Below are 23,258 nucleotides of genomic sequence, written 5' to 3' on the forward strand. Positions count from 1 at the left end.
ATAGACCCATTTCACAGACGGGAAACTGAGGCAGGGGTATAAAATAGCGTGTTCATTTCATAACATATCTGTCGTGCCCTAATATACCCCCGTGTCTTCCAGCGTGCCTGGCACATCCTGGGCATGAGGGTAATAGCTTCGAATGAGTTTGTTGAGCACCCACTGCATGCCAGGCACTGTCGTCAGGCCTGCTTAGGTGGTAGACCCCAAAAACAGGTGACTCGTATGTGGCAGAGGTAGGACTCAAATCCAAGTCCACGCATGCTCCGAAGCTTGCGCTCCTTCCTCCTGGGTCCCCCTCTGGAGTGCGGGATGACCACCCAGCACCCGGCAGAGGCCCCAAGGTCCTTCTACCTCTGGGGCAGCGGATCGGGACCCGGATGGTGTCTGAGCATGAGTCACCCGCAAGGTGAGCATTCCTCTTGCTCTACCCAGCTTGGCCACCCAGCTACGTGCCTGGTGTCGGTGCCAGGAGACCCTGCCTCGCCTGGGCGCAGCCCTGAGGCCACCAGGGCCACCGCTCAAGGCTGAGTGGCCTTCCTGTCACTGCCTGGCCACTCTGGGTGTCAGTCAGGGCTTCACATTTTCACCTGGTTTCCATGCCCACCCACACCCAAAGGAGAAGGTGGCCTCTGGTGCCTGGCGTGTGCTGACGCCCCAGGCAGGAAACAAACGGCCCCCCCAGGATCCCTATGCCGCGCACCCTGTTGTTGGGTGGCCTGCAGGCAGGGTGGGGGCCCGTTCGGCGGGATTTAGCAGGTACTGTCACCTGTCTAAGCACTAACCTCTAAATCCCCTGTGTCCTGCCTGATGACAGCTGTCCAGGGAGGGACCCACAAGTCACCTCCACCGCCCTGGTGTCGTGCCGTTCGCCTGTAGCCACATGGTGACCTGCGAGCCCTTTCAGCTGCTGCTAGAACAGCAGCTATTTTAACCTCCTCCTGGGACGGGTCACCGGGTGCATCTCCTGCCTCTCTGCACCATCTGGCAAGTCCGATGTTTCAGAAGAAACTGGAAATCGGGCTTTTTACGTAAGGCCTCCCCCTACATACGTAGTGGGTGACTAATGAGGCTCACGAAATACTAGGCAGGCCCGAGACCGGGAGTCACTAGTTCGTGAGTTTTCTCCAAAGATTCCAGAAGCTTTCAAATCTAAGATTCTAGGTCTCAGTCTTTGACTGCAGGACCGCTCACGGGAATTAAGACTGTTTCTCAGACCAGAGACCTGGAGGGTGTATGTAGGGGGGTCCCTACGCGCCCCCCACCTCCCGCCAGGCCTCTCACTTGGGGAAGCTGCTGCCGATGAGGATGCGGCCCAGGGGGTACTCCTTGCCGCCCACGGTGACCGGCGGGCTGACGTCCAGGTTGCCGAAAGAGTCAAGGCTGGAGGCGCCGGCGAACAGGATCTCCCGGGTTACGTATCCAAAGTCGGGACCCTAGGGGAGGACCAGCAAGCCCCCCCCACCCCAGAATGAGGGGTCAGTTAGGACAGGAAGTGACAGCTGTGGGGTAGGGGCTGGGGTGGGGGTGCAATTAAAGTCCAAGCCCGAAACAGGACGGTAACTCAAAAAATCCCCGACTGTTGGGAAACCAGGCAACACGCTGCTTCTAGAGAACTCATAGGTCAACGCAGAAGTCCAAGCAGAAACCAGACACTACTTTGAAGTGAGAGGTGACAAGCACGCAGCACACCGGCCCCTGCAGGTGCTCGCCAGGCTGCACGCTCGGAAACGGCCGCAGCTCTGAGCACCCGTGTTAGGAGGAGAGAGGGTCGGAAAATCCTGCCTCCGCTTCCAGGCAGGAAAAGAACAGCAAGTTAGACGCAGAGCAAGGGGAGGGGGGACGGAGTAACGATGAGGGCAGAGACCAGCAGGGGACGTCCAGGCCAGGGCGAGCCTGGGCTTGGGGTCAGGCCCTTGGCTGATACAGAGTCACCCCGCAGGGCTCGCTGTCACCTGCACTGGGACCCGGCCCCGGCCCCTCTGGCTGAGGTTGGCGCCCCGCTCTGGGTGCCCATCATGAGCTCCCGGACTCCCCGCTCACGGCCCCCACTTGGACACGGGCACAGTGCTGGTGCCGGGGGTGTGGGAGCCCGTAAACAGGCAGAGCCGCCTAGTGGGGGGGCTGCGGAGACAGTCCCTTGGTTTTGCATCTCGGTGCCACGAGCTGCGTGGCCCAGGCTGAGTTACTTAACCTCTCCAGGCCTCGGGGAAAGAGGGGATCAAAACAGCAGCTATCCACAGGGCTCAGGATTGGGGGGTGATCTATAGAGCTAGGGCCGGGGGCCTGGAACACACGGTAGCTCGGTGGCCGGGGCGGCTCTGTCCCCATCCTGCGCGTGAGAGGCAGCATGGGGCCTGGCAGCAGCAGGTGTTCAGAAAACACTTGTTACCTGGGAAGAGGCCCCGCCTCATGAAAGCCAGTCGTGAGAGCTGACGAACGGTGCATCTCCCACAAAAGGCAGTTTGGTCTCCCCAGAGCTAACTCCCCTGCTGGCCCCCACCCACATGGGGGAGGAGGGCTCCCCAGGAGGACTTTACTCCTGTCCCTCCTGGAACAGGGGGGATTTGCATGTCATTTGCATGCCACTCGCATGTAATTTGCATGTCATTTGCATGCCCTCCACTCGTGTCCCTTTCGCCCCCTAAGGACAAAGACCAGGACCAGGGAAGGCCGATTGCAGGGTGCTATAGGGGGAGCCACCCAAGGGACCCCCACTCTGCCCTTTGCCACATACCAGGATCCGCTTATAAGGGAAATGCTTCAGACCTCGGTTTCGGGGGGAGTCAAAGACCACTGGGAAGGCTTTGTGAGGGGCCTCCGTGTAGCCAAACTCCATCTCGTCCTGGGAGGGGAGAAGAAGAGATCACAGCGGTGTCCCGGAGTGTGATTTGCCTAATGAGGTGACCTGGACCAGGACGGGGCCCCAGCTGCCCCCTAAGACCTGGGGGTACGTGCCTCGGGGGTGCAGATGAGGCCTCCTAGGACCCCAACTGGGAGACGACTCTGTCTGGAACCCAAGCATTTGGGGGAAACAGGAGAGACTGGGGTGACGTGGGCAGTGGGCAGGCATTACCCTAAGCTGCCTGCGCCTCGCCACCCCGTCCCAACCGAGGCCTGGCTTCTATCGGGAGACCAAGGATGCTTCGGAGCCTGTGCAGTCCCCATTTCCCAAAGTCAGGGTGAAGGCTGGGGACCCAGGCATCCCAGGCCACCCCCACTGCTCCAGCACCCACCTGAATCCAGCGGTCATTTCGATTTTCAACCTGAGGGCAGATGACCAGCTTGCAGTTGGCTTTCAACGCTAGGTCAGACATGTCTTCCAGAAATTTCTTATTTGGGCCATGAGAGTCTACCACACTGTAAGAAACGAGGAGAGAGGACGTGACAATGACCTCTGACCATGGTGGCCTGGGTCCCGTCCGCACTCGGCCCCGTGTGGTCCCTGGGTATAGGGTTTCAAACACAGCCCCTACCCTAGGAAGGCAGATGCAGATCGTGTCCCCAGATCTATCAGGGGGTGGGTGCAAGGGGAGGGGCAAGCCCAGGTGTGTGGAGCCCGAAGGCCGGGCACAAGGCCAGTAGGGCAGCCAGGGAGAAGGTCACCTGCAGACGGGGTTAAGGTGGCAGGGCAGGGACAAGGAGCCCCGGCCACCCCTGCTCCTTTGGCCTACGCACAGGGGTCAGGGTGCAGTCACTGAGCAAAGGGAAAGAAAGACTTCTCTTCCGAACGCCTGCGGAGCAAGCCTACGTCTCCACACCTTCCTGCCTCCTGACGTAGGCTCCAGGTCAGCTGCGGGCCTGTCCACTGGACTGACCTCTGACACAGGGACCCGGAGCGGCCTTGCCAAGCAAGGCTCACCCGCCCAAGCCTGACAGGGGACCCAAGAGACAGCAGAAGCGCGAGGGTCCGGGGCTGGGCGGGGGCCCACAGCCGATGTGGAGGCTGGGCTCCCGCATTCTCTGCAGGCCCAGAGGCACACCCACAGCAGGGTGCACCCAGGCTCCTGCACCTGCCCACGGCCTCAGCAGAGCCCGGCCTCGCCACCCGGTCTAGGTCCAAGCCATCCTAGGGCTGCACAAGCAGGGACCCCGGCGCCAGAGCTGGTGACCTCAGCCGGGCCTTCGCTGCACAGGATACGGTGGGGCTGACCGGCCCAAGCCAGCCTCCTGCTCCCCCTGCCCCAGCCTGCACCCGCGGGTGACCTCGATGCCTCTATCCAGGCAGGAGCGTTCTGTTCCTGTCTCTGTGAGGCCAGAGATGGTGGGATTGCTGCAGGAGGGGTGAGGCCTCACCTGCACGCATACAGCTCCAGTGGGGGCTGGGTGTTGGGGGTCATGATCCAGGGAGCCACGCGGAAGGCCACGGTGTCTGTGAAGAGGGGCACCTCAGGCAGGGTCTGGGGGGGAAATGAGGACTAGATGGGCCCTGCAGAGAGCCCCATCAGGCCTCAAGCTCCCCCAGGCCTCCGGCCACCGGCCCTAGAGGCTCCAGGCTGGTCCCCTAAACCTTCAGCTCCCCTAGCCCAGCCCCCCAACGCGGTACGTACCCCCGTGTCCACCAGGCTGACGCTGAGGGACACCAGCCCCAAGAAATCGGCGTCAGGGAAGGCGAGTCCCTCCACAAAGAAGTTGATCTTCCGCTCCCCCCGCTGCCGCTCCACGTCATAGGACAGGCGCTGAGGCCCGAGCACCTGCTTGTAGTCCTCGAGGGAATTGCCGCCTACGGGAAACCAGAGTCAGGGCCCGTCCGTGCTGGGACTGCGGACGGGAGGAAGGAGACCAGAGGCCGGGGAGCCGGCCAGAGCCACCTGCGCTCCCCTCGAGCCCTGGCACGGGCAGGCTGTGTGACCCTGGCTCAATGACTCAGCCTCTCTGAGCCTCACCTCCTCATCTGTGTCTCATGAGGTCAGCATGAGCCTTAAATCAGATAAAGAGGGCACCTGGGGGGCTCAGCGGCGGAGCGTCTGCCTTCAGCTCAGGGTGTGATCCCGGGGCCGGGGATCGAGTCCCCCAGCGGGCTCCCTGCATGGGGCCTGCTTCTCCCTCTGCCCGTGTCTCTGCCTCTCTCTGTGTGTCTCTCATGAATAAATAAATAAAATAAAATCTTTTTAAATATCAGGTAAAGAGATAAAAGCAGCTGGCACAAAAGGTGAAAAATACCCAAATGTCCATCAACTGGACAATGGATAACCAAAACATAGCCCGTCCACAGAAAGGGATATTTTTACCCACGCAAAGGGACGAGGTACTGACACGCGCTACCATAGGGAGGAACCTTGAAAATACTAAATATTATGCGCAGTGAAAGAAAATACTAAATATTATGCGCCGGACGCAAAAGGCCACGTATCATGTGATTCCATTTACAGGGAATATCCAACACAGGTAGGGACGTCCACAGGGACAGAGTCCTGGTTGCCTAGGATTGGGGGCGGCGGGGGGCGGGGCGGGGGAGGGGATGGGGACTGAGTGCTGAGGCCACGAGGCTTTATGTGGGGGTGAGTCTTGCAGCTAGAAAGAGGTGGTGGTCGCGCAGCAGCGAGGATGCACGGAGCGCCCCTGAGCTGTCCGCGTTCAAGTGGCTGCTTGCAATTATGTGCATTTCACCTCAATTTACTTTTATTTTTATATATTTATTTAGAAGGTTAGGGTTTTTTTTTTTAAAGATTTTATTTATTTATTCATGAGAGAGAGAGAGAGAGGCAGAGACACAGGCAGAGGGAGAAGCAGGCCCCATGCAGGGAGCCCGATGCGGGACTCGATCTCGAGGCCCCGGGGTCACGCCCTGAGCCAAAGGCAGGTGTCCAACCGCTGAACCACCCAGGGGTCCCCAGATCAGGCGCTTTTAAAAATAAATTGAAAGGGACGCCTGAGTGGCTCAGTGGTTGGGTGTCTGCCTCCAGCTCAGGCTGTGATCCTGGGATCTGGGATCGAGTCCCGCGTCGGGCTCCGTGCATGGAGCCTGCTTCTCCCTCTGCCTGTGTCCCTGCCTCTCTCTCTGTGTCTCTCATGAATAAATAAATCTTTAAAAATAAATAAATAAATAAATAAATAAGCCTGGTCTGAAGAAATTAAAATTAAAATTTTAAAAAAGCAAAAGCGCCTGGTATGTAGGACTTGTGCCCCCGTCTGTCCCCGCCGAGGGGTGCCCAGGAAATGTCCCCCTGGCAGGCTCTTCTTCTCAGCAGGAAAGGTCATCCCTTCACTCAGAGACGCTGCTTATGTTCTGGTGTCGCGGGAAGTGTCTCCAAGCAGCGCCTCCTCCTAACCTCCCAGGACTGGGCCTGGGAGGAAGGTTCTGGCTCCTGCCAGGCTCGTGTGGCCAGAACGACGAGTTCTGGGTCCGTTTGCACAGAGGGAGGTGAGGGGGGAGAAAGATGAGGGCAGGAGAAGCCTCTTGCTATTTATAAAAATGAACACAGGCCGGTCAGGATTAAGGATTGGTTTTTTTGTTTTGTTTTAAAGCCACAGATTGTGATTCATAAAATCTCTTAGCAGAGCAGCCGGGTCCTCAGGGCTGGCTGGGGCCTCTGCTTCCCGAGTTCTCGCTCCCCCTCGAGCCGGCCCCCTGGGTAGAGGACGGGGCACCCGTGGAAAGAGCAGGAGCCTTGGTGCTTGGGAGACCCAGGTTCGGATCCCTGCTCCGCCAGACAGCGGAATCGTGCATCCGAGCCCGTTACCCCGTCTATAAACCTGGGACTCGTCTTGGAACCTCCTTCTTAGGTGGCATGCTGCGAGCTGAGTTACGGAAGATGCTGGAAGATGGGGCTGGGGTAAGAGAAGAAAGGCTTTGGGGAGCAGAGGATGAGCGGAGCCGGGAGGAAGCAGCCCCACCAGGCCACTCACCCCTAGCACAGAAGACCCCCACTCGCTTGGAGTCCGAGAAGGGCACGTTCAGGACCAGCTTGTGGCTGTCGAAGAGCCTGTCTGGGCCGTCACAGCTCAGCACCATGGGGGACATGTCCTGCAGGTCTGGAGGACGGGTGCCCTTGAGACCACCCTCCCTGCGCCCCTCCAACAGGCCGCCCCCACCGCCTCCCCAGCCGCTGCTGCCCACACCACTGCCCTGGCCAACCCCGCACACCCTCCGTCACGCACCGTCCAGTGACGTCAGCTGGCTGTCGGTGAGGTCGGGCCCTCTGGACATGACACTGTCCCGGTCACAGTTCACCAGCAGGACGGCCCCATAGCCCTCGGGCCCCCAGCGCCAGGTTTTCTATAATAAAAACAAGAGGCTTTGGGGGTCAGTGGGACCCAGAGGGCCTGGGAAGGGGCTCTGGAGTTGGCCAGGGCCGGCTGCTTTGTTAACACAGAGACTTGCGTATTCGGGGTTTGCTTCAAGATTTAAGGAGGGATCATAGGTTTGGAGACTGGAGTTCCAGGTCTCTTGACCCAGATCCACCCCACTTTTCTGCAGTGAACAACCTGTGCAACCTTACACAGTGGCCATCGCCCTGGAGGAGGAAGGGTGGTGTCCCACCTTCAGGAGGGAGGTTATTCCAGAAAAAACCTTCACCAGCCCATTGAGCTTTGGCCCTGCCTGGGGGACAGAGGCTGCCTTGCCCTGAACTTCACTGGCTGGATGATCCCAGGGAAACGTCCCCCCTCTCAGCACTCTCCCGGGCCCTGTCCCGCAGACATCTCTGGCACCCACCCTCAGTTCCGCAGGCCCTGCAAGGAGGCCTAAGCTGAGGTGGAAGGATGCTGCAGCCCGGCCTCTGACTGCAGCTCTCCCTGACACACCTCTGCTCAGTCCCCCGCACGCCCCACAGGGCAGGGCCCGCTTGCCTTGCGTCACGGAAAGGAAGGCTCTGGGAAATCAGCTCCCAGTCCCAGGGGTGGGATTCACGCTCATCTGGGGGACTTCACAGGGCCACTGCTAGCCCATGGGACACACATGTCCACCTCTCTTAGTAAATGCTGCCCTATGCCAGGGCGCAAGACGTGACCTGTGCCACAGCCCCACACACCACCTTAGCCAAGCAACCTTGTGCAGTGAGCCACCCGCACAACCCCCCAAGGCTGCCCCTCCTCATCTTGTCCTCAAAGCCTATCCTCATGGCTCTTTCCCTACAAACTACACCTTCTACCCCTTCCAGGATGGCTTCAGATACTCCCCATATGGTCGTGCCTCGAGCCCACCCCACCCTCCTGTCCACCCAGCCTCTCTGCCAGAGGCCTTGTCTTCTCCCAGCCTTCAACTTCAGCCAGTCACTTGACAACCTTCCATGAGGCACTTACCGTGTCGGGGGGAGGGGGTGCAAATACAGCGAAGGAAGAGGCATCAAGCAAAAGAGCCAACCCCAAGCCCTAAGCGGAGCAGATGGACTCAGGGAGGCTCGCGCACGAGTCGCCCGGCACATCGGTCACACAGTCTAAGTTACGCCCACTTGTCCCAGCCTGGCAGCCTGCAGATGGGCTCCCCACACGGTCGGACCCATCGCCCCCAGGCGGGCCCGCCTGCCAGCCCTGCCGTCGTGGGCGAGCCAGCAGAGTTTCACCTTGTCGCCGTGGCTCCTCTTCACCTTGCCCCTGCGAGCCGTGTCGACATCCAGGGAGATGTCTGAAAAGGGAGGGAGAGCAGCTGCCGAGCCGGAGCCAGTTCTGTCCTCACGCCCTTGAGGCCGGGGCCCCGGCGAGCTCTGCCCACGGGACCCAGGAGGACCTATCTGGGGACCACACCAATGCCCAGGAGGCCGTGTGGCCGCCCCCTGGGGCCCTGGATGCTGGGGGGCCCGAGTCTCTGGCCCTTGAATTTCTTGCATATCTACGGATGCTGGATTGCTGGCTCCTGGTGGCCCTGGCTCTGGCCGATGGGGACAAGGCCTGAGGTTCTAGGTGCTGGTTCTGCAGTTCGTAGAGCCGCCTGCCCGGGCTCTGGCTGAAGGTGGCTCGTGGACCCCTGGAGTCCAGGGGGTGGCAGGTGGGACTCGGGATGGAGGAGGCCCACGTGGGTGTAGCTGCTGGGCCGTGGGCAGTGCCGTTTCTGGATTCTGGTGGCCCTAAGCACTGCTGGGTCTCCTTCCCTGGGTCAATTGAAGGCTTCTGAAGAAGCTCCTCAAGGTGGAGGAAGATGGCCATGAGCCTGGCACCAGGGGGCCCCCTGAGACCCCCAAGCGGGCAAGGTGGAGGGTGAGGGGATTCATGGGGAGCCAGGGAGGCGGTGCTTACCGACGCCAGTGAGGTAGAGCACGCTGTGGCCCAGGGCACCGCCCTCGTGCTGCCCGAAGTAGGACACCTTGACCTGTGGGGACAGACACGGTCAGCCCTAAGCCGGCACGGCCACCCCTTCAGAGATGGTAGTGGCAGGGGGCGTGGGGAGACACCCCGACAGTCCCGCTTAGAGGCAGGGGCGGCCTGGGCGTCTCTAGGTGCTCCCCACTGCAGAAGGTCCAAGGTTCTAGGCTCCTGGCCTGGACTCAGAGCCGCCTTGCCCAGCTAGAGAGGCTGGCCATGCCTCCCTGGCCCCAGGGCTGGGCTGAGGAGCAAGGAGGGCTGAGTAGGGCGGGGTGGATCCCACAGGACACAGCCGGACCCTCGGGAGCCCACGGAGAGGTCAGAGAGGAGGAATGAGGGAAGGGGCAGCTGACGCCTTTGACACGGACAAGTCACTCAGCCTGGTAGGCCTCCGTTTCTTCATCTGTAAAACGGGAACAATGACCACATGCCCTCCCCACCCCCACCTCAATGGCCACAGAGTCTTTCCCACCGTCCAGAACCCATGCCAAGCGCTCCACCCAGGCCATCTCAGCGAGCACCCAAGATGGGCCCAGGAGACCGGGCCCATTCACAGGAGGGCCTCGGCGCTCCCTGCCGGCTCGCAGCCCGTAAGCAGGGGAGGCAGGATTTGAACCCATGGCAGGCCCCAGGGCAGGCCCCAGGGCAGGCTCTCAACAGCTGCACAGCCTCTGCCTTTTCCCCGTCGGGGGAGGAAGGGCCGTGTCCACGGACCAGTGGGTGTCCATGTGTGTGGTGGGTGCCTGGGGGCGGGTGACGAGGGGCTTGTCCGTGAAAGAGAAGCTTTCTTCTTCGATGCGGGGACACACGACATCTGGATAGGCGCCCGTGTCTTCGGGCACGTGTGCGTGCGTGCGTGCGTGTGCACGGGGTGTCGCTACAGAGCCCCACCTGCCACACGTAGGGCTTGCTTTAGGGTCTGTGCGTGGGCGGGTCACAGGGATCAACACGAGGGCGCCCGCGAACTTGAGGGGGTGAGTCGGCAGGCTGTTTTCATGGGAGTATCTACCCGTGGCGGGGGGACGTGGCAGGCTCGGGTGGGCTTGCGTGCCCGGGGTGTCTGCGGAGCAGCCCCAAGATGTGCTCTGCGGGTGTCGGCATCAGAGCCTCGTGGGGTCTGGCCGAGGAGAGTGATGGGTGAATGGGGTTGTGCTTGGGCGGGGGTGGGAGACGCAGCCCCTGGCCGCGGAGACGTGGCCTCTTACCTTGAGATCATTCAAGTCCTTACTGGCCGCGTCCACGGACAGGGTCACCTCCACGTCGGCGGCCAGCGGCCAGCGGGACTCATCTGGGGGCACCGTCACCCGTGCTGGGTCGTAGACCACAAACACCTCCACTCCAGAGCTCCCAGAGACCCCGAAGGTCTTGGCCCCCTTGGGCACATCACTGCCAGAAAGGAGAGAGGAAAGGTTCCAGGGGGCCCCGAGGGAGACCCCACAGCGGCACCCCCAATAGCTGGGCAGGGGAGCGGGAGGGGCCTGCCCCCGGCCAGGAGACCGGCCGACTGGGCACCGGGCAGCCTGGGCTCCCTCCCTGCTCGATGTGACCCACCCTGGGCACCTGTCCTGTCCTCCGGCCTCAGTCTCCCCATCTGTAACCCGAGGAGTGGGAGCCGAGCACTGGCCGTGGGGCTTCAGCCTAGGCGCAGGGCCCTTTCGCTGGATCCCACACAGTACCCAGGACATGAGACAGACAAAGGGAGCAGGGTGTGAGGCCAACCCACGGCATGTACCCCCCACTCCGTCAGCGGTCCCTGAGGCTCCCGGAGCAGAGGCAGCAGACCTCTGGACCCCCACCCCCACCCCCACCCCAAGCCTTCCCATTCTGGACTTCCAAATTCCCTGACCCGATAGGAAACCCACTCGGCTGTCCACCTCTCACCACCCCCACCGCCGCCACCCGATTGCTGGGCAGCTCCTCAGGGGTCTCCCCGGACCCACCTGTGCCCCCTCCAGCCTGCCCTGCACACGGCCCACTGAAGCCAATTGTATTGTTCCTTGCCTCAAAAGCAGTGGTTCCGTCACTCAGTAAAAGGCAAAGGCCTCACGGGACTTACAGGGCCCCCTGTGATCTGCCCCTGCCACCTCCCGACCTCTCCTCCTCACAGAGCTCCCCCCGCCCACTCTGCTCCAGCCACACTGACCTCCTTGCTGTTCCACACAGTTCCCAGTCTGTCCTGCCTCAGGGCCTTTGCACTAGCTCTTCCCCCCAGATATCCACAAGGCTCATTCCTTACCCTCTTCAAGGCTTCTCAGTGAAACCCTCCAGCACCCCATTTAATGCTGTGCCTTGCCCCCACCTTCTCCCCCTCCTCCCTATCCCTCAAGCTAGGCCCCCCATGGGGAGCCCATACCCTAGAGGGGCAGTTGGACAACAGCACTGACATGTCGGTCCTTCTCCCTCCCCTATTTGTCATGGCTCTCCCCTGCCGCTCCCCAGACAGCCACCAGCCTCAAGGCCACCACTTAAGGTCATGCCCACTTGCTAGATGCACCTGACTGCAAAGATGCTGGGCCAGAGGGGTCCTCTGGTGTATCCTCCGGCCTCTATCTTTTCCTGGACCCCTGAGGACCCACTGAGATATTGAACCCTCTAGAGTAACCAGTCACCCCTCCGTAACCCCCACCACGGTCACCTGTGCCCATCAGACTGCCTCCGATGATAATGGTGTCAGTGGTCAGAGTTACAACAACCCCAAGTCCTGCTCAGCACCTGATCTCTGAGGCTCAGCAAGGCAGTTATCATTATCCTCATTTTATAAATGCGGCCGGAGTGGAGAAGGGGCTGGGGCCCTGTGGGCCCACTGGCAAGACCCCCCCACGCCACCCCACACTCGTGGCCCCGCATCCCTGTGGGCCCGGTACCTTCAGGAATTCCTATCTTGCCTGCCCTTCATCCTGGTTTCATTAGTCACCCTAGAAACCCAAGTACCCCAGACGCTCACCCTCTCATCTGACCCCATCTCCCACCTGCCCCCACTCCTGGACAGTCCCACGTGCTGTCACCTGCACCATGGCCTCAACCACATCTCAGAGTGTTTCCCTGACCTCCGCACTACAACAGAAGCCTGACCCCACAGTGGGCAGGGGCCCCCCTGCAGCCCTGCCAATGGGGCCACTTCCCCCTCACCTCCCCTACCGCCGGGCCCCGAGATGAGCAGGAGCCCAGTGTGCTCCTCTCTGTCACTTCCATGGCATTGTCCCTCTGCCCGCATTCCTGGAGGGGACTGGCTCCTGCCACCAGCTCCAGCGCTGCTGCCCCCACTTCCTATTTCAGTAGCCGTGGGGGTGATGGGCCAGCACCCTGGCGCCCCGGTGCTTGACCTCCTCCTCTTCAGGCGACCCTGGCCCCCATCCAGCCTCGGCCACCCTCGCCCAGGACAGACCCCGGACTCTGTCATTACCAAGAACTGCACCCGCCACCAGCAGCCCACCGATACCACCTGCTAACCTGCCAGCTCATTCCACTCAGATTCATGACCGCCAACCCCAAGTGACTCTTACCACTGCCTGGCAGCCTCACAACATTTGTGGGGGCTGGAGAGCCTGGTGGGGAGGGGCTAAGGTCTCAGGCCCATCTTGGGACTCCATCTCCTGGGCACTGGGGTCTTTGGTCCCAAGGTTGCAGATAAGCCAAGTCCTGGGGCCAGGCTTTGGGGTCTGGGCTGTGCGTTCCGACATCCAGGTGGAACTTGTGTGCAGCCTCAGAATGAACTGGTACCCAAGACAGGGACAGGACTGGGCCGCCCTGTCTCTCCCTCTGTTTCTCGCCTATGATCCACCCAACCGGAGGTGGAGAGGTGGGGGGTGACAGCTTGGACACCACACCTTTGTCTCTTTGGCTCCTTTCCTTTACAGAAAAATGCCTCGGGAGTTGTGTGTGCTTGCTGCCCAATCCTGTCTCCCCTTGTCCCTATAACCTGCCCCTAATCGGGGTCTCCTCCTCTCTGTGCCAATGAAACCGCTCTCATGCCAGTTCCAGAGGTCCCTTGTCTTCCTCCTCTTGAGATCCATCAGGGACCTCGGACCCAAACGATCAGCTGTCGTCCTTGAAACACTTCTCACTTGGCCTGTGGGACACAGGCTCTCCTCTCCTCCCCTGGGCTTCTCCCTTGCTGCCCTGCCCTCTTAACTGCAGAGTGCCCAGGCAGGGGCAGGCTGGCCCCCCCGTTAACCACTACCAGTTGTGGGGCGAGTGCATATTTAAGTTTATTATTAATGTTACTGATGCCAATGATGTGTAGCACACAGAATATTAACAATAGTACAATATATGTGACTCTTCATTGTAAAATTACTTGTAAATCCCATAAATCCCCCCCCAAATTCTTACAGAATGCCGCCCGCAACCACAGCCAAACCATGCTGGCCATTCAACCACAGCTCCACCAACAGAGTTGCATCCCAATCTGCTCATTCTTTCCCCAATAGATATGTTGTCATGAAATGTGATACGTGACATAAATGTGGATTGATATTTTCATTTGTGTTCAAGAGTAAAATGAAAGCGAAGCCACGGAGACTGGCCTCACTCTATTGGTGATACTAGCAACGTCTTTGCTGAGCCACGTAATACTGGACAAACACCTCACTTTTTTGTGCTAATCACAATGTAACACACTTTTAAATTTAATCTGCGTTACTTTCCTTCATCAATAAAACAATAAATGGAGTTCCGGTTTGTAGGCTTTGCCAATTTCTGTGGTCTAGAGACTTCCACCAATGGTCAATTTCAAGTTACCGATGCAATGTCTTTGAATTCAGAGTCGCAAAGAAATGCACAATAGCACCCCCTAAATAACAATTTCTACCATAGAAAGGTGAATGACCTCAGAGCATAGATCATGGTAGAGTATAGTAAAATAGTAAGGAAGTGGTGCATTTTGAGTTATTACCTTTGTTTTAAACATAATTTATTGAATTGTAAGCACATAGAGTTTAATTTTAAATACTGTCATGGCTGTGTTTGGCAACAGGCTCATAAACTTCCTAAAAAAATGGAGAATTGGGTCCTGTTAGGGAAGGACCCTGCGCTACTGCTAAAAATGTGTACTGTTCACCTCGCCCCTAGCCTTCTCCAAAGGAATTCACAATCTTTACCAGGTGACTATGCACTGGGGGAAAGGAAATAATCAGACTTTTCCAGCTATATTGGACACGAGCTGTGAACTGAGGCTAATTGCAGGAGACTCACATTTCATGGCCATCTGCCAGTCAGAGTAGAGGCTTGCAGTGGTCAGGTGACCAATGGGTTTAGCTCAGATCCAGCTACCAGTGGGTCCAGTGGGCCTGTGATTCCATTCTGTGGCTTCCTCCCCTCCAGTTCCAGACTGCATTATTGGAGTAGCACTAAGCAACAGGCACGGTCACCTAGTATGCACTCCTGTAAGTGTGCCCCAGCTGGCTCGAGCCTACCTGGTGCTCAGTTCTCTTGTCTGGTGACACCCACCCCCATGATGATCACCATGTTGATATGCTTAGAACCCTTACTTTCCATCTCCAGACCCATATAGTTAACTGCTTTTTGAACATCTCCCTTGAGTGTCTAACAGGCACTTTAAATTTAACATGTCCATATATAATGATAAAGGGAACAATCCAACAAGAAGATATAACAATTGTAAATATTTATGCACCCAACCTGGGAGCACCCAAATACATAAACTAGCTAATAACAAACATAAAGGAAGTAATTGACAGTAATACGATCATAGTAGGAAACTTTAACATATCACTTACATCAGTGGACAGATCATCCAAACAGAAAATTAACAAGGAAACAGTGGCTTGGAGTGACACGTTGGACCAGATGGATATAACAGAAACATAGAGAACATTCCATCCTAAAACAGCAGAGTACACATTCATTTCAAGTGCAGACAGAACTTTCTCCAGAATCAAGATCACATATTAGGCCACAGAACAAGTCTCAAAAAATTCAAAATGATTAAAGTCATACCATGCATCTTTTCTGACTACAACACTATGAAACTAGAAGTCGACCACAAGAAAAAAATCTAGAAAGACCACAAATACATATGGAGGTTAAATAACATGCCACTAAACAATGAATGTTTCGATCAATGAAACAAGCAATCAAAGAGGAAATAAAAAATACATGGAGACAAATGAAAATGAAAGTGGTCCAAAATCTTTGGGATGCAGCAAAAGCTGTTTTAAGAAGGAAGTTTATAACCAATACAGGCCTAGCTCAAGAAGCAAAGCTCAAACAACCTAATCTTACACCTAAACGAGCTAGAAAAAGAACAACAAACAAAATTAAAAACCAGTAAAAGGAAGGAAATTCTAAAACTCAGAGAAGAAATAAATGAAATAGAAACTAAAAAAACAACAGAACAGATCAACGAAACCAGGAGCTGGTTCTTTAAAAAGATCAAACAAAATTGATAAACTTCTAGCCAGACTCGAAGAGAAAGAGAGAGAACTCAAATAAACAAAATCAGAAACAAAAGAGGAGAAATAAACAGACACAACAGAAATACAAATGATTGTAAGACAATATTATGAAAAATGACGTGTCAGAAATTGGACAACCTAGAAGAAATGAATATATTCCTTGAAACATACAACCTACCAAAACTGAATCAGAAAGAAATAGAAAATTTGAACAGACTGATTACCAGCAATGAAATTGAATCAGTAATCAAAAAACTCCCAACAAATGAAAGTCCAGGACCAGATGGCTTCACAGGTGAATTCTACCAAATGTTTAAAGAAAAGTTAATACCTATTCTTCTCAAACTATTCCAAAAAACAGAGAGGTAGAAAGCTTCCAAATTCATTCTATGAGGACATGATCCTGATACCAAAACCAGATAAAGACATCAAAAAAGAGAACTACAGGCCAATATCTCTCATGAACACAGATGCAAAAATCCTCAACAAAATGTTAGCAAAAATACACTAAAAAATTATTCACCACAATCAAGTGGGATTTATTACTGGGATACAAGAGTGGTTCGATATTTGCAAATCAATCATCATGATACATCACATAACAAGAAGGATAAAAACCATATGATCACTTCAGCAGATGGAGAAAAAGCATTCAACAAAGCACAACATCCCTTCATGATAAAAATCCTCAACAAGATGAGCACTGGGTGTTATACTATATGTTGGCAAATTGAATTTAAATAACTTTTTAAAAATTCTCAATAAAGTAGGTTTAGAGGGAACATACCTTTAAGTCTTAAATAAAAGTCCACAGCTAACATCATACTCGATGGTAAAAAACTGAGAGCTTTTCCCCTAAGATCAGGAACAAGACCAGGATGTCCACTCTCACCACTGTTATTTAACATAGTATTGGAAGTCCTTGCTACAGCAATTAGACAAGAAAAAGAAATAAAAGATATCCAAACTGGTAAGGAATAAACTCACTATTTGCAGATGACATGATACCGTATATAGAAAGCCCTAAAGACTACACCAAAAAACTACTAGAACTGAGAAGTGAATTCAGTAAGGTCGCGGGATACAAAACCAATATACAGAAATCTGTCACATTTCTATACACTAAACATCAAGTAGCAGAAATAGAAATTAACAAAATAATCTCATTTATAATTCCACCATAAATAAAAATACCTTTTATTTATAAATTTATAAATAAATATTATTTTATAAATAATAAAATACCTAGGAGTAAACTCAAGGAGGTGAAAGACCTTTATGTTGAAAACTATAAGACATGAAAGAAATTGAAAACCACACAAACAAATGGAAAGATATTCCATGCTCATGGATTAGAAGAACAAATATTGTTAAAGTGTCCCTGCTACTCAAAATAATCTACAGATTTAGGGGATCCCTGGGTGGTGCAGCGGTTTGGCGCCTGCCTTTGGCCCAGGGCATGATCCTGGAGACCCGGGATCAAATCCCGCGTCGGGCTCCCGGTGCATGGAGCCTGCTTCTCCCTCTGCCTGTGCCTCTGCCTCTCTCTCTCTCTCTCTCTGTGTGTGACTATCATAAATTAAAAAAAATTTTTAAAAATCTCTAAAGATTTAATGCAATCTCTATCAAAATACCAACAGCATTTTTCACAGAACTATAAAAAATAATCCTAAAATTTGTATGGAACTACAAAAGACCCCAAATTATCCAAAGCAATCTTGAAAAAGAAGAACAAAACTAGAGATATCATAATTCCAGATATCAAGATACACTACCAAGCTACAGTAATCAAAACAGTATGATACTGGCACAAAAATAGACATGTAGATCAATGGAACAGAATAGAAAACCCAGAAATAAACCTACAATTATATGGTCAATTATCTTCAACAAAGGAGACAAGAATATGCATTGGGAAAAAGACAGTCTCTTCAAAAAATGGTATTGGGAAAACTAGGCAGCAAAAGAATGAAAGTGGATCACTTTCTAACACCATACACAAAAATAAACTCAGAATAAATTAAGGACCTAAATGTGAGCCCTGAAACCATAAAAACTCTAGAAGAGAACATAGGCAGTAATCTCTCTGATATCAGCCATAGCAACATTTTTCTAGATATGTCTCCTGACGCAAGGGAAACAAATGCAAAAATAAACTATTGGGACTACATCAAAATAGAAAGTTTCTGCAAAGTGAAGGAAACAATCAACAAGACAAAAAGGCAGCCTACTGCATGGGAGAAGATATTTGCAAATGATATATCCAATAAAGAGTCAATATCCAAAATATATAAAGAACTGATACAACCCAACACCCAAAAAACCCAAATAATTCAATTGAAAATGGCAAGAAGACATGAACAGACATGTCTCCAAAGAAGACATCCAGATGGCCAACAGACACATGAAAAGATGCTCGACATCATTCATCACTGGGGAGATGCAAATCAAAATCACAATGAGGAATCACCTCACACCTGTCAGAATGGCTAAACTCAAAAACACAAGAAACAACAAGTGTTGGTGAGGATGCAGAGAAAAGAGAACTTTCATGCACTGTTGGGAATGCAAACCGGTGCAGCCATTGTGGAAAATAGTATGGAGGTTCCTCAAAAAATTAAAAATAGAACTACTCTATGATCCAGTAATTCCCCTACTGAGTGTTTACCCAAGTCATGTGAAAACACTAATTTGAAAAGATACATGCACCCTTAAGTTTATCGACAATAGCCAAATTATGGAAGCAGCCCATGTGTCTGTTGATAGATGAATGGATAAAAAATATGTGGTATAAAGATGCATAAAAATATATAAATATGCATGTATAAACATGCGTATACTATATGCATACAATATTTATAGTATATAAATATATATTTTTATATACGCAATGGAATATTATACAGCCATAAAAAAGAATAAATCTTGCCATTTGCAACAACATGGATGGATCTAGAAGGTATAATGCTGAGTGAAATAAGTTAGAGAAACACAAATATCCCGTCATTACCGTTATATGTAGAATTTAAGAAACAAAACGAATGAACAAGAAAAAAAGAGACAAACCAAAAATCAGATTCTTAACTATAAAGAACAAACTGATGGCTAACAGAGGGGAGGTTGGGGTGGGAGGCCGGGGGCAGGATGGGAATTAATGAGCACACTTAAAATGATAAGCGCTGAGTTGCCAAATCACTATATTGTGCACCTGAAACTAGTATAACACCCTATGTCAGATACTGGAATAATTTTTTTTTTTTTAAGTTCTAGGGGGATCCCTGGGTGGCTCAGCGGTTTAGCACCTGCCTTTGGCCCAGGGCGCGATCCTGGAGTCCCGGGATCGAGTCCCATGTTGGGCTCCCAGCATGGAGCCTGCTTCTCCCTCCTCCTGTGTCTCTGCCTCTCTCTCTCTCTCTATGTCTATCATGAATAAATAAATTAAAAAAAATAAAAATAAAAAAGTTCTAGGGCAGCCCAGGTGGCTCAGCGATTTGGCGCCACCTTCAGCCCAGGGCCTGATCCTGGAGACCCGGGATCCAGTCGCACGTCGGGCTCCCTGCATGGAGCCTGCTTGTCCCCCTGCCTGTGTCTCTGCCTCTCTCTCTCTCTCTGTCATGACTAAATAAATAAAAATCTTTTTAAAAAAAAGTAAAAGAAGTTCTACTCTAAAAAGCAATATTGATTCATTGATTGATTGATTTAAAGTGTCCCAAACCAAACTCCCACTTCCCCACCCCTGCGTGATCTAAACCACTCCATCCTCGGCTTCAGCCTGGGGTCCCCTCCCTCCCTCGCGCTCACACCCAGCGCCCCAGCAAAGCCTAAGGACTCCACCTTCACGTCGCCTCCAGAGCGGACACTCTCACCTCCCCAACGGCTCACACCCCGGGGCGGAGCACCAACTGCTTCCACGTGGATTTTTACAACAGGCTGGTCTCCCGCCTGCACTCCTGTGGCCCTCAGTCTGTTCTGGATGTAACAGTAGAAGGGTCCTCTTTAAAAAAAAAAAAAAAAAAAAGTCCTATGCTGTCCCTCCCACTCATCAGCCTTCCACAGAGCCAAACTGGCTTCCTGCCCACTTGGCTCCCCTCTCCGCCCTCCCCAGCTCCTTGCTCTGCCTCCAGCGCGCCCAGCTCACGCCCACCTCAGGCCCTTTGCACCTGCCGTTCCCCTCGCTCAGAATGTTCAGCTGGTAGATATCCATTGGGTCCCCGGCCCTCATTTCCTTCTCAGAGAGGTCTTCTCTGCCCAATTTAGGACAGTGTGAGAGGAAGACACCATGAGGCCCAGGCTCCCTCCCCCGTGAGCCAGCTTCCTTCCACCTGACACAGTCTCCTTATTTTGACGTATTTGCTTATTGCCTTTCCCTCCTGCATCTCCCTCTGGAATGCAGGGATTTTATTCCCCACTTTGCTCTCTCTAATGCTACTGGCACCTGAGCGCCCCGTTTGGTGCCCAGCACCCACCAGGGGCACAAACAATGAGGACAGGGCAAGCCAGAAACTGGGACTGCCAGGCTGGGGGCAGCGGGGGGGGGGGGGCTGCGCTGGACCAGAATCCGACCCCCTGGCCCCAGGGCCTCTGCCCGCGCACCCCGAGGGCCGGTGGCACCCACGGCAGAGGGGCTCCAGCTCCACGGAGGTGGAGACGCCCAGCCAGGACCTGCCAGCCCCAGGCACTGCCCTTTCGAGGGGGCGGGGCTCCGTGCAGCCAATCCCCAGCTTCAGGCAAAAGGTGACATTTCCAAGTCACGGCCCTGGCTCCGGACTCCCTATTTAGGGTAAGAAATAACAGTAACAGTAATAACAACGACGGTAAAGGAAGAGGGGCCAGAGCGGGAACAAATGCCCTGGGGCTTCCAAGCCCAGCCCGCTTTTCGCCGCCCGTGCCCCTGCTCAGCTGTTGCCATCCCTGGGGTCCTGGGCCAGCAGGTGCCAGGTGAGTCCCTCGGAGGCCGGGCCTCGGGGAGGGGGGGCGACAGGCAGGAGGGACGCCCAGGGCTCCGCCTCCACCCTTGCAGGTGTCTCCCGCCCTCTAGCCCACCCCCACCCCCCCAGCTCCCCGCAGCCTTCCCTGGTCTGTCACCGCCACCCAGGTGGTTTCACTTAGGTCGCTGCTCAGGGTGGAAAAGGTGTGAAAGAGCTGAGGGGACTCCAGCGGGAGCTTTGCAGACTGGGAGGAGGGGGAGAGAGGAAGGAAAGGGGGGAGAGGAAGGAAAGGGGGGAGAGGAGGGAAAGGGGGGAGAGGAGGGAAAGGGGGAAGAGGAAGGAGGAGAGGAGGGGAGAGGAGGGGGTAGGGGGAGAAGAGGGGAGGGGGAGGGGAGGGGACAGAGGAGGGGGAAGGGGAGGGGAAGAGGAGGGGGGGGAGGAGAGGACCCTGGGAGGGGGCTTCCGGCTGGTGCGCATGCCTGGCAGCTTATGGGTTATGCGGGGCAGGCACTTGCAGCTCAGATTCTCTTCCCTTGACGGCCTCCCCCGACCCGCCCGGTCCTCGAAGGGGGGACTCGCGCTGCCTTCCCCATGGCTCGGGCTCCCGGATCTGCGGGGGCCGTGGATGAAGGGCTGCTGGGGGGGGGGCTGTGGGCTAGGAGCCTCCAGGTGACACCTGCCCGCTTGCCGCCCTTGGGTGCAGCCCCCAGCCCCACCCCAACCTCACAGGCAGGTGACACAAAGCATGTGAAAGCTCCCCTCAGAGGAGAGGGTCTCCGTCATTCCCACGCATGCAGTCATCGTGTCCTTGTCATCACGTCCATGCTGACGCCCACCGGCGGGTGCCCTCACCTTGCCCTGCTTCCCAGAGCCCTTCTCCTGCCTCTGCAGGGGCACGGGGTGAGGATGCGGATGGGGGCAGTGGAACCTTCTGCATTCTTGAAGACCCACTTCAACTGCCACCTCTTCCACGGAGGGAAGTGCGCGTTCTGTGTGGAGCGTGGGCTCAAACCCGCTCACTCAACTGCTCTGAGCCTCTACTTCCCCCCTCTGTGAAAGGGGCATAACCCAGGGAGCTACCTCCTAGGGCTGTTGGGGGATCCCATGAGATGATGCATTTCAAGCCCTTGGCACACAGTAGGAGTTTCATAGGCATTAGTGCCACTGCCACCGTTACGGTTACTGTCCCCGGGACCCCCAGCAGCCCAGCCCACTCGGGCCAGCTCTCCGCGTCCCCTGTGTTCCCACAGCACTGGTTCAGACCTTCCTTGGGGGCCCCTTCACCATCCGTCTGTGTCACCCAGAGCAGCGTCCTGGCTGACTCGTCCTGCGCATCCCTGCGCCCCGTGCCCAGCCTGGACCTGTGTGCCAGGCTCATAAAGAGGCTGCAAGGAGAAGAGTCAATGCTTAGAGAATCTCCTAGAAGGAGGCGCAGAGGGTGGGACGGAGGATCTCAAGTCAGCAAGAACCCAGCCCACCTGCTGTGGCGAGGTGTGTGCCCCCCCACCTGATAAGGCGTAAGCACAGGGTGTCCCGGGGGTAATAGTGGGGAGGGGTATGCTGCAGGCATGTGCTCAGGTTTTGACACCCATGATCTCATCTACACACACCCTCCCAGGTATGTGTTGCTGTCCTCATTTGACCCACGAAGAAATCCCAGAGAGGTTAAGTAACTTTCCTAGGGTCACACAGCTGGCAGAGGGAGGAGGGAGCAGCAGGTTTGTCTTCTATTTTGTGCTGGCCTGGCTGACGTTAAAAGGAGCATGCGTGCCCTGAGCGTGCCCCCAGCGGGGACCGGAAGGATGAGTTAGGTGGGGAAGATGTAGGAAGGAAAAAGGAAAATGTCGAAACCTTGCAACACAAGCTCCTCAACATGGTTGCTTGGGAGTGGGTGGGGGACGGAGGCGGTGGCCAAGGCAGCGTGTGGGGCACCGAGTCAGGAAAGCCATGTCCCTTCCTCGCCACACGTGCACCTGAACTTTGCAGGGGTGAGGTCGGTGCAGGGCAAGAGGGCAGCCAGCGCCCATGACCTCCTGGCTCCTGCTTGCCCTAAACAGTGAGTCCTCTGCAGGGTGTTCATAGGCCTCAGGTCGGAGAAGGGTCCCAGAGATCATCCTGGCCTGCCTGCTGCCCCCCGCAGGACTCTGTGCTTGAGGGGCGCCTGGGGGGCTCAGCGGTGGAGCATCTGCCTTCAGCCCAGGGCGTGACCCCGGGGTCCTGGAGCCTGCTTCTCCCTCTGCCTGTGTCTCTGCCTCTCTCTGTGTCTCTCATGAATAAATAAATAAAAATTTTTTAAAAGGGCTGTGCTTGAATACTTCCGGTGACAGACAACTCACTACCTCACACTCCTTTGTGTTTTGACAGCTCAGGTAATTGGAAAGCTTTTCCTTTGCTTAGCTGCACCCTGGCTCCCGGAAGCCTCCTCCCACGGGGGTTCAGCAGGCCACACCTTACTTACCACTTGGCCTCCGAGGAGAAGAGAAACACAATAGTCGTGGAGAAGTCCCTCCCATGCCCTCCATCATACCAGCCCCTGGGAATAGAGCTGGGGGTCTGGGGCCCCTCTTCCCAGCCTAGGGTCTGGGCAGGGAGGGCAGATGGTGCTGACTTGGCCTCCAGCTGGGTGGGTGGGGATGGGACAGGGTGGCAAAGGACTCGTGTGCCCTGGAGGGCT

General features: G+C 55.0%; 1 protein-coding gene and 1 long non-coding RNA gene across 2 annotated transcripts in view; one reads left to right on the top strand and one right to left on the bottom strand.

Moving 5' to 3' along the window:
* PADI1 (peptidyl arginine deiminase 1) overlaps positions 1-23,258 on the bottom strand; it is a 41,138-nt gene that overhangs the window by 10,712 nt on the left and 7,168 nt on the right. The window contains exons 2-11 of the mRNA XM_072828171.1: positions 10,446-10,626; positions 9,175-9,247; positions 8,505-8,566; positions 7,102-7,219; positions 6,850-6,975; positions 4,551-4,723; positions 4,297-4,400; positions 3,237-3,360; positions 2,738-2,845; positions 1,285-1,436 (exon numbers count right to left, since the gene is read on the bottom strand). Of these exons, the coding sequence (XP_072684272.1) occupies positions 1,285-1,436; positions 2,738-2,845; positions 3,237-3,360; positions 4,297-4,400; positions 4,551-4,723; positions 6,850-6,975; positions 7,102-7,219; positions 8,505-8,566; positions 9,175-9,247; positions 10,446-10,626 (1,221 nt within the window). The remainder of the gene's footprint in view (positions 1-1,284; positions 1,437-2,737; positions 2,846-3,236; positions 3,361-4,296; positions 4,401-4,550; positions 4,724-6,849; positions 6,976-7,101; positions 7,220-8,504; positions 8,567-9,174; positions 9,248-10,445; positions 10,627-23,258) is intronic.
* On the top strand, positions 20,382-22,882 carry LOC140634362 (uncharacterized). Its single transcript, XR_012031877.1, has 2 exons — positions 20,382-20,594; positions 21,835-22,882. It is a non-coding gene; the product is annotated as an uncharacterized lncRNA (long non-coding RNA).

Source organism: Canis lupus, chromosome 5 (genome assembly GCF_048164855.1).
Source record: "Canis lupus baileyi chromosome 5, mCanLup2.hap1, whole genome shotgun sequence".
Lineage (NCBI taxonomy): Eukaryota > Metazoa > Chordata > Mammalia > Carnivora > Canidae > Canis > Canis lupus.